This window comes from Eretmochelys imbricata, chromosome 14 (assembly GCF_965152235.1).
Source record: "Eretmochelys imbricata isolate rEreImb1 chromosome 14, rEreImb1.hap1, whole genome shotgun sequence".
NCBI classification, from domain to species: Eukaryota; Metazoa; Chordata; order Testudines; family Cheloniidae; genus Eretmochelys; species Eretmochelys imbricata.
This window is the reverse complement of record NC_135585.1, coordinates 52,702,631-52,712,767: the sequence shown is the minus strand read 5'-3', so window position 1 is coordinate 52,712,767 and position 10,137 is coordinate 52,702,631. Positions and strand designations below refer to the sequence as shown.

The following is a 10,137-nucleotide window of genomic DNA, read 5'->3' as shown; positions in this document are numbered from 1 at the left end:
CGCCGGGTGGGGGAGGGCCCGAGGGTCTCTGCGGCGGGAGGGGCCGGAGGGAATCAGGCTGATCCCGGCACCTGCCCGGACCAAAGCTGGAGAAGGCGGAAGCGCCCCCGGGGCCGGCTGGGAGATGTAGTTCCTGTCCCTCCCGCGAGCGGAAGTGACGTTCAATCGGGGAGGACGAGCCGGGCCGTGGGCGGCCGTTGGCGTCTCTCCTAAAGTAGGGAAACGCTTTGTGCCCCTCGAGCTTTGCGCATGCGCAGATGCAGGTAGGCGGAAGTCGCGCGTGCGCAGAGGCAGAGCTCACCGGCTGCTGCGGGACCGGGCTGAGCGGCAGGGTCTGTGCCGGGGCGACCTTCATTAACGCCCCCGTGCCCGGCCCGCGCCCTGCTCCCGCTGGGGCCGCCCCGGGCCCTGCCCGCCCCGCTGCCGAGCTGCCGCCTCCAGGTACCGGAGCGAGCCCCGGGGGCGGGGCGGTGACGCTGCCCCAGTGTCCGCGGGGACCCGGCATCGGGCGGCGCCGGGACCTGCTCCCGGGGGGGGCCGCGCCCGGGGGGGCTCGGAGCTGCTGTCCCAGCTGGAGCCCAGCGCCCCCCGGCGGGGTCTGGACGGGGAGCGGGTTAAGGGGCGAGGCTGGGAGACCCCGACCCCGCGGGGCCGGGCTGGGGGGCCGCTCTCTGCCGGCAGCAGGGCCCGGGCAGGCCCGGGAGGGGACGGGGGCAGCGAGCGGCCCCCCCCGGAGGCGGCCCGGCCCCAGGCTCGGCCAGGAGCTCGTTCCTCCGCGGGGCCGCGTCCTGCCGCACCTGGGAGACGCCTCGGGGCTGCCCAGCCCCAGGGGAGCCGCAGCCAGGCCCTGCCCCGCGCCGCCGGGACCCGGGGGGGCTCCTGTGGGGGGGACCGGGGGGGGCTTGAACGGTCCCTGTGCAGCCTCAGGAAACCCCCGGGGGAGAAGGGGGGCCGGGAGTTGAGTGAATTGGATCCTTTCCCTGCTGGTGCCGCTCACACCCTGATACAAATTCTCTCCAGTTCTTCCCCTTTTCTCAAATGTCAATTTAACATCTCCGGTGTGGGGCATTTTCCCACCCATTTTCTCTGCAGTGATTTGTCCGTGTCTAGGTGAGAAATTGTTCCCTGAGTCGGTGCCCAAAACATGGCTGCCTCTGGAGTGGGGGGTGGGATGAGACGCCTCTTCTCTGCCAGGGTGGGGAAAGCGAGGAGCAAGTGTCCCCCGTGGAGACTGCCCAGACCCCGGTTTCCCAATCCCACTTGCTGGCCCCAAACTGCCAACACAGTTGCCCCCAGCTATCCGTTGACCCTCACCTGCCCATCCCCCACTGCTGCCCCCTTCCCTCACCCAGGAAGCCTTCCAGCTCCTCCACCTCCTTTGCTCTCTTAAATCGCCTCCTCAAAGGGCTCCCTGTTGTCCCTGTGAATGGTGGCAGATGGGGAACCATCACTTTCTGTTTATGTATTGCACAGTATATAAAATCCAGTCAAACAGTCCCCCTTTTCCAACTAGTTATTTCATAGCAATATAAAATTCCCTCTGATCTTGGTCTTTTTCTCTCATGTTATCAATTACTTATTTGTGACACGTATTCTTTGCAGATCTCAAAGATTGTTATGAAATACCCTAAACATTTGCCCCACTTTTTCTCTAGTTGTCCATTTCTAATTGAATATGCCCTGAGATTTTCCCTGTCTCCCTTAATTATAAAATACTAAGTAAACCTCAGATTTACACCTTTTCTCAGATTCTTCAACATGGAAATAAAATGTTTGCAACTGTTGCCCATTTCCTCTCGATGCATTTTTCAAAGATTGATGTGAAATACTACTCGGATTTAATCTCCTATCAACAACTGATATAAAATCCCTCTGATTTTCCACTTTGCTCTTTATAATTTGCAAAATGGGAGGAGAGGGGTCCCAGGCAAAGGGCATGGCAGAGGCTCTGGGACCTGCTACTAAATTTGTGCCCCGAGTCCTTCTCCTAGATCTGGGGGGTGAGGGAGGTGGAAAGGGGGTTAGCACTGCTACACAGTGACCTCTTCCACAGCATTCTGGACTCATCCAGAGTCACTGTATGGAAAGACAAGGAGTGACTCCAGATGAACAGTGGGGCAAATGAAATTAGCAATTCTCCCTGTGAGGAGGTGCTCTCATTAGCTGCTCTCCCCAGAGAGCTAAAGGAGGGAAGGCTGCTCAAAGGCTCTGTCCCTCTCGCCTAAGGATATTGGGGTTCAGCTTCCTGGGTCAGATGCTGCAGCCTCCATTGTGACCCGGGAGACCAGGTTTAGCAGCTGCTGCAACCCTAGCGGGGCTTCTGTGCTGGGAAGTTACCTTAATTAATGCTTCTTCTCTGCCCGACCCAGGTGCTGACTTTCTCCAGCTGGTACTAGCCCCTTGGGGCAGACCTGGGCTCTGTTAATACAAATTGTGAGCCACAAACTTCAGGTAACTGAAAGACCTCAGGGAAAGTGCTGGGGACTGGCAAGAAAGTGACTCTGCACAAACAGCCCCTCCTCATTTCTCCTCCCATTAGCAATTGTCAGGAGAAAATCCAGCGGTGGGATTGTAAAGAACCCAGGAATGGGACTTTCCCAGCTAGAGAGGCAGGGAGAGAGGACAGGGGAAGGAGAGACTGAAAGGGGCAGTGGTAGAAATGAGTGGGAAGAGAGATTTCCAGCTCTAGTCCACCCAGACACATGTGTTGCAACATCCCTGGGCAGAATCACTTTTCAGTGAACCAGAAAAGGATCAGACCGAGGAAAAGCCAGTTCCTGACTCCATATTCCCCCTGCTCGGTTGTAGCTGCCATGGGGTCCATGTCCGAGGGAATCCCCCACAGTGACTCCTTTGGTTCTGCTCTTTTCTAGCATTGTGTTCAGAGACTTTGTTACGGAGTGGAGGGAGGGAGAGGGGAGGGAGAGGGGAGGTTAAAAATGTCTCTGGGGCTTAGCCTGGCAGGAGGGGCCAGGTCTACACTGTAATAAAGAGATGAAGAATTTTTCCAGCACGGCAGAATCTAGGCTATCTGTCTGCAGGGAAAGGGCCCTGGGGGAATTCTGATGTGAAATTAACTAAAGCCTGTTCTGAAACCCCCACAATTACGCTTCTCACCCTCCCAGGCTGCAGAACGACATCCATGTTTCACTCCAGCTCCTCCCATGGGACAGGGAAGAGAAATGGCTGCAGTGGAGCCAGCTCAGGTAGGGATTATTGGGGAGTTTTGGGTGGGATCCTTCTGGAGGGAGGGGGACAGCAAATACACCAGAGACGAGAAGGTTTGCGCAGTCTGGTTTGGAGGTTGGTCTGGGGCAGGAAATCCACAAGGTGGAGAAAGGGAGGAGGACGGGGGTGGCAAACCTCCTGGGAGTTATTGAATAAGTGGCCTAGATTCTGGGACCAGACCCATGGGATTGGGAGGTGGAAATGCTCTAATTTGTTGAACAGAAAATAACCCACCTATATGGGGCTACGAAAACTAACCAGACTCATAGTGCGGGAGCCTGACCCGACTAACCAGCGGGTGCAGTGAGATATGAAGGGGACACCCACCAGTCAGGCTTAGGGGAGATTCCCCTCCCTTCATATGAAGCTCCTCGCATTGAGGAGCGTGTTAGACTTCCTACCAGGGAGCTCTCCCTGGATCCTGCTGGGGGCTCCATCTCCTGTATCAGTCTGTGGCTAGAAGGTGTGTGATGGATCTGGTGGGAGAGAGGAGGGGCTCTGTCTTCGTCCCCTCACCCTGGTGGTTCCAGGATGCTCTGAGCGAGGTGGGGGTGGGAGTCTGACCGTGATCCACCCAGAGCTTCCATTTGATTGGCTTCTCTCCCACACAAAGAGAGGGGCAGCAGGTACTGAGTGTTGGATTTTTGCTCTCTCAGGGTCCGGTGACCTTCGAGGAGGTGGCTGTGTATTTCACCAGGGAAGAGTGGGCTCTGCTGCACCCTGCTCAGAGAGCTCTCTACAGAGATGTCATGCAGGAGAACTATAAGAATGTGAACTTGCAGGGTAAGGATTCCCGTCCCCTCAGTTCTTGGAAGGGGAAATGAAGAGATACGGTTCATGCCACTCCCCAATGGCATCTCTCCTCTGTCCTGTTTCAGCATCACCCCAATATGTCAGTAACACACACGACCAGAGACCTTCCCCTGCTGAAGAACACTTTGGGAACAGAGCACAGGAGCAGTATCGCACAGTGTCAGATATCTCTTTTTGCTCAAGTAAAACTGGGGCTTAGGTCCAGCATAACCAACAGAAGCTTCCTACCCCCGGCCTTCTCGGAAACCCTGAGCCTACTCCACCGGGACCAGAATGTGCTTGGGGTGTAACAAGCAGGCTGCTGGAGTGAAAGCTGCTGGTCCAGGGTTACTTATCACACAGACACTCAGATGACACAAATCCTCACTGGTCTGGATTGCACTGCAGCGTGCGAAAATGGCTTATGTTGGTAGTGAAACTTCCTGAGACATGGAGAGTCTTGCTTCTCCATCCACACGTGTGATAGTCACAACCTCTCTTCTCTGCAGGTTCACTGGATTTTTGATTACCTCATTGTCACATGACCCTGATTCTTATCTTTCACATTCTGCTTATCTAAACTAATTAGCATCTGTTGCTCCTGAATTATAGCTTCTAATTTCCCAGTGTTCTCCACACCCAGGGATTTTCCTACTCCCTCCCGTTACACTGGGCTCACTAGATTCCCTAGTACATAAGAGCGGCCACGCTGGGTCAGACCAAAGGTCCATGTAGCCCAGTGTCCTGTCTTTCGAGAGTGGCCATGATTTTATACACATCGCTCATATCCCCGTTTCGTCTCTTTTCTAAGCTGAAAAGGCCCAGTCTTTTTATTCTCTCCTCATACGGAAGCTCTTCCATACCCCTAATCATATTTTTTCCCTTTTCTGAACCTCTTCCAATTCCAGTCTATCTTTTTTGAGATGTGGAACTACATTTGCATGCGGTATTCAACATCTGGGCGTACCATGGATTTATAGAGAAGCAATATGATATTTTCTGTCTTCTTATCGATCCCTTTCTTAATGATTCCCAACATTCTGTTTGCTTTTCGACTGCCTCTGCACCTTGAGTGAACGTTTTCAGAGAACTATCCACAAGGACTCCAAGCTCCCGCTCTTGAGTGGAAACAGCTAATTTAGACCCTATCATTTTCTATGTATTGTTAGGATTATGTTTTCAACTGGGCTGCAATACATGCTATCCTGACATCTAGTACTGCTGAGCTCCTGCATTCAGTAATATCGCTGCCCTTTCCCCCAGAAATGTGCATCTTCCACTGTCTAGCACACTGCTGAACAATGCAAAGTCAAACGAAGTCTGTCATTTCATCAGTGGAAAATGACATGCACCAGCCTCGTTATTCCAGATGGAGTTTCCAACACACTTTAATCCAAACACACTGCTTAGATAAAACAATAAAACCAACTTCTTAACTACTGAAAATAAAACATTTTAAGTGACTACAAGTAATGAGACCTAAAAGTCAGAATTGTTTACAAAAGAAATGCAAGATAAAACACAAACTAACATCTAACTTAACAAGCTAAAACGGATTCAAAGCAAATGTTTCTCTCACCATATGCCAAGACAGGCTGGTGGCTGTCCTTTCAGCCAGGACTCCCATAACCCGCCCCTGCTACCCAAGGTCAGTTCCTCAGGAGTTGTCATGAACAGAGGGAAAGGGGGGAGAGAGAGAGAGTCTCAAGCATTTTCCTCACCTCTTTTTATAGTTCAGTCCTTTGTACTAGAAACAACTTCAGTTCTCAGCTGAGTGATGGTGACAGGCCGTCTGTGGTCGATAAGAGCTTCAAGTGGTCCCTTTGAAGGAATGTACATGTCTTCTTCACACCTTCCCACTGCCGGAGAATGGCTATTTGACCAGCTGTTTGCCTTGCTGCCTCTGAGTGAACTCGTCTGTGGGTGTTCCCCAAAATTATAACTTTTCAGAAATATCATACAGTAAAATCTCATAACTTTACTTACAGTGTTGCTCCACATTTTAACAGGAGGATAATATCAAGTAGATTATGTGATTTCAAATGATATCTCACAAGCCATACTATGTCCCAAATTGATCATAATTTTCCGGAAGAGTGAACATAAGGGTACAAACTGACACAATGTCTGTCTGTGTTTGTTCCCAGCCAATATGCAGGTATTTGGCATTTTAAAGGACCTGGGGAGCTGGTCCTGGGAATTCACTGGTTTACTTAGTGTGACACTATGTGGAATTGTGAGACTCTTTATATTATTATTATTTTATTATTAATACCAATATGATAAAATTGCAATGAATCATGCTAGATGTGCCATGTTTTCTGTCAGTGAAAATGTTATGATTTTCCAAGTATGATGATTTTGTTTCTCTTTGTATCACCTTTGTATTGTGAGATATAGAGATGTAGGGTATATTTGTATTTCCAGACTTGTGTAGTGTTTCTGGGTGACACCCCCAGACATATTGGTGTCAGCACTGCCTAGCCTGTTCGATGGCCCATCCAGGGTCATCAGCTGTACAATGAGCCCATGGAAAGAACCAAGGAGATACACCTATTCAGTCAGCAAGACATGCAAACGTGCGCCTGTGTACTGAGAACTCCAAGGCTTTTCCATGCCATGTGCTTTGAAATTTGTGTTTGGGGCACAGGAAGTACAAGCCACATGGCAAAAGGCATATAAAGGGTAGCTGCATCATCTCCCTTTTGTCTTCAATCCCTCTTTCTACCTCTGGAGCAACTTCTCTACAAACTGAAGCCTTGAACAAAGGACTGAATGACCCATCCAAGCTGTGTGGATGTGTTTCAGATGGACTTTGAAGTCACTAACTCACTAACTAACCTCTCACTGCAATGGACCTAGGTGCTGACTGGGAGTCAGAGAACTGGAATGCAATAAAGGGGGCTGCGTGATTTCTTTTTTCAGCTTCTCGTTAACCAGTGTGGGTGATGAGAAGCAGTTTGTGACTGGTCGGTGAGTTTAACTTCAGCGTTAACCACCAGTTTGGGGAGGATATGCTATCCCTTTTTCCGCCTGCTCTGACCTTGGTGTTTTCAGTGAGGGACTGCCCCAGGCACACCACCTCACACTAAGCACTGAAGTTAAATTAATAGAATATTTATTTATGACAAAGTCTTGTGACATCAACTGAAGTCCTTTGTTTTCTTTCTTCTGAGCAGAGTTTCCACTTTCCAAACCTGATGTGATCTCCCAGCTGGAACAAGGGGAAGAGCCATGTGTCCCAGAGGAAAGAGAGATCCTGAGAGCTCCCTGCACAGGTGAGGAAACATTAAACCAACTCAGAATCTATAAGTGCCTGAAGGAACCATCTGGGATGCCCTAGAAAGTCTTGGGAGGTCTCTCAGTTCATTATTGTCTCTAGGAGGGGACGTATCCTCAGGGTTAATATAGCTCATGGCTTCCTATCGATCCTAGCAGACACCAGACAGAAGTTTCCTCCCTTCCCGCTGTGAATTTGGATGGGATGTGAAGGCTGAATTGATCCCCCTCCTCTCTCCTATTTGGTGGAAGAGTTTGGGGGAGTTCAGGACCTGATTTTTATTTGACCTCTCTCCAGCACTTGTTTTCGTTTGGTCTTCCCCTTTCCATCCCTGGTTGAGGTTTCTGTCTCTTTCACAGCAGGTGATGCAATGCTTTGTGAGAAGGAGGAGCAGAATTCTCAGCAGGAAAATGTTGAGCAAGTGGATAAACACAGAGAATTATCGCAAAGATGGAAAAGGAATGTGTCCAGGAGTCATGAGCAGGGAAAATCCTTTGTGATTCATCACAGACCAGAAAGACAGCAGGGAAACCATCCATTGGAGAAAATGGGTAAATTTATTTTCTGTCGGGGAACTCAACAGGGCCTCAAGGAAACCACAACCCAGCAGGAAATCCTCAGGAGAAAGAGGAAAAATACATGCAGTGAGTGTGGGAAAAGCTTCACGTTCAGCTCAGCCCTTTCTAATCATCAGAGAATCCACACAGGGAAGAGGCCCTATGAATGCAGTGAGTGTGGGAAAAGCTTCACGAGCAGCTCACCCCTTTCTAATCATCAGAGAATCCACACAGGGGAGAGGCCTTATGAATGCTGTGAGTGTGGGAAAACCTTCATTTGGAGCTCATCCCTTTCTTGTCATCAGAGAATCCACACAGGGGAGAGGCCCTACGAATGTAGTGAGTGTGGGAAAAGCTTCACTTGTAGCTCAGCCCTTTCTAATCATCAGAGAATCCACACAGGGGAGAGGCCCTATGAATGCAGTGAGTGTGGGAAAAGCTTCACTTGCAGCTCAGCCCTTTCTAATCATCAGAGAATCCACACAGGGGAGAGGCCCTATGAATGCAGTGAGTGTGGGAAAAGCTTCATTAGGAGCTCAGCCCTTTCTAACCATCAGAGAATCCACACAGGGGAGAGGCCCTACAAATGCAGTGAGTGTGGGAAAAGCTTCATTCAAAGATCACACCTTTTCCAACATCAGAGTGTCCACACAGGGGAGAGGCCCCATGAATGCAGTGAGTGTGGGAAAACCTTCACTAGCAGCTCAGCCCTTTCTAATCATCAGAGAATCCACACAGGGGAGAGGCCTTATGAATGCCGTGAGTGTGGGAAAACCTTCATTTGGATCTCATCCCTTTCTTGTCATCAGAGAATCCACACAGGGGAGAGGCCCTACGAATGCAGTGAGTGTGGGAAAAGCTTCAGTAAAAGCTCAGGCCTTTTTCTGCATCAGAGAATCCACACAGGAGAGAGGCCCTACGAATGCAGTGAGTGTGGGAAAAGGTTCATTCAAAGATCAGGGCTTGTTGATCATCAGAGAATCCACACAGGGGAGAGGCCCTATGAATGCAGTGAGTGTGGGAAAACCTTCATTACTAGCTCAGCCCTTTCTATTCATCAGAGAATCCACACAGGGGAGAGGCCCTATCAATGCAATGAATGTGGGAAAAGCTTCACTAGCAGCTCAGCCCTTTCTAATCATCAGAGAATCCCCACAGGGGAGAGGCCTTATGAATGCCATGAGTGTGGGAAAACCTTCATTAGGAGCTCAGCCCTTTCTAATCATCAGAGAATACACACAGGGGAAAGGCCCTACAAATGCACTGAGTGTGGGAAAAGCTTCATTCAAAGATCACACCTTTTCCTCCATCAGAGAAACCACACCGGGGAGAGGCCCTACGAATGCAGTGAGTGTGGGAAAAGTTTTATTCAAAGATCAGGCCTTGCTGATCATCACAGAATCCACACAGGGGAGAGGCCCTACGAATGCAGTGAGTGTGGGAAAAGCTTCATTAGGAGCTCAGGCCTTTCTAATCATCACAGAATTCACACAGGGGAAAGGCCGTACGAATGCAGTGAGTGTGGGAAAAGCTTCACTCGAAGATCAGGCCTTTTTCACCATCAGAGAATACACACGGGAGAAGCCCTGTCATAAATATAAAGGGAAGGGTAAACACCTTTAAAATGCCTCCCTGCCAGAGGAAAAACCCTTTCACCTGTAAAGGGTTAAGAAGCTAGGATAACCTCGCTGGCACCTGACCAAAATGACCAATGAGGAGACAAGATATTTTCAAAGCTGCAGGGGGGGAAGAAACCAAGGCTCTGTCTATGTGATGCTTTTGCCGGGAAGAGAAAAGGAATGGAGTCTTAGAACTTAGTAAGTAAGCTAACTAGATATGCATTAGATTCTGTTTTGTTGAAATGGCTGATAAAATAAGCTGTGCTGAATGGAATGTAGATTCCTGTTTTTGTGTCTTTTTGTAACTTAAGGTTTTGTTGTTGAATCTGATTTCCCTGTAAGGTATTTACCATCCTGATTTTACAGAGGTGATTCTTTTACTTTTTTCCTTCAATTAAAATTCTTCTTTTAAGAACCTGCTTGCTTTTTCATTGTCCTTAAGATCCAAGGGTTTGGGTCTGTGTTCACCTTTGCAAATTGGTTGGATTTTTATCAAGCCTTCCCCAGGAAAGGGGGTGTAGGGTTTGGGGAGGACTTTTGGGGGAAAGACGTTTCCAAGCGGGCTCTTTCCCTGTTACATATTTGTTAAATTCTTGGTGGTGGCAGCAATGAAGTCCAAGGGCAAAAGGTAAACTAGTTTGTACCTTGGGGAAGTTCTAAC

The 10,137-nt window shown here is 49.7% G+C and overlaps 1 protein-coding gene across 1 annotated transcript; it reads left to right on the top strand.

Annotated features, from left to right (window-relative positions):
* Positions 1 to 230: 230 nt before the first annotated feature.
* On the top strand, positions 231 to 9,891 carry LOC144274582 (uncharacterized). Its single transcript, XM_077833481.1, has 5 exons — positions 231 to 263; positions 3,126 to 3,206; positions 3,885 to 4,011; positions 7,200 to 7,298; positions 7,660 to 9,891. The coding sequence occupies exons 1-5, from the start codon at positions 258 to 260 to the stop codon at positions 9,450 to 9,452; spliced, it is 2,106 nt and encodes a 701-aa protein (XP_077689607.1). The 5' UTR covers positions 231 to 257; the 3' UTR covers positions 9,453 to 9,891.
* The last annotated feature ends 246 nt before the right edge of the window (positions 9,892 to 10,137 follow it).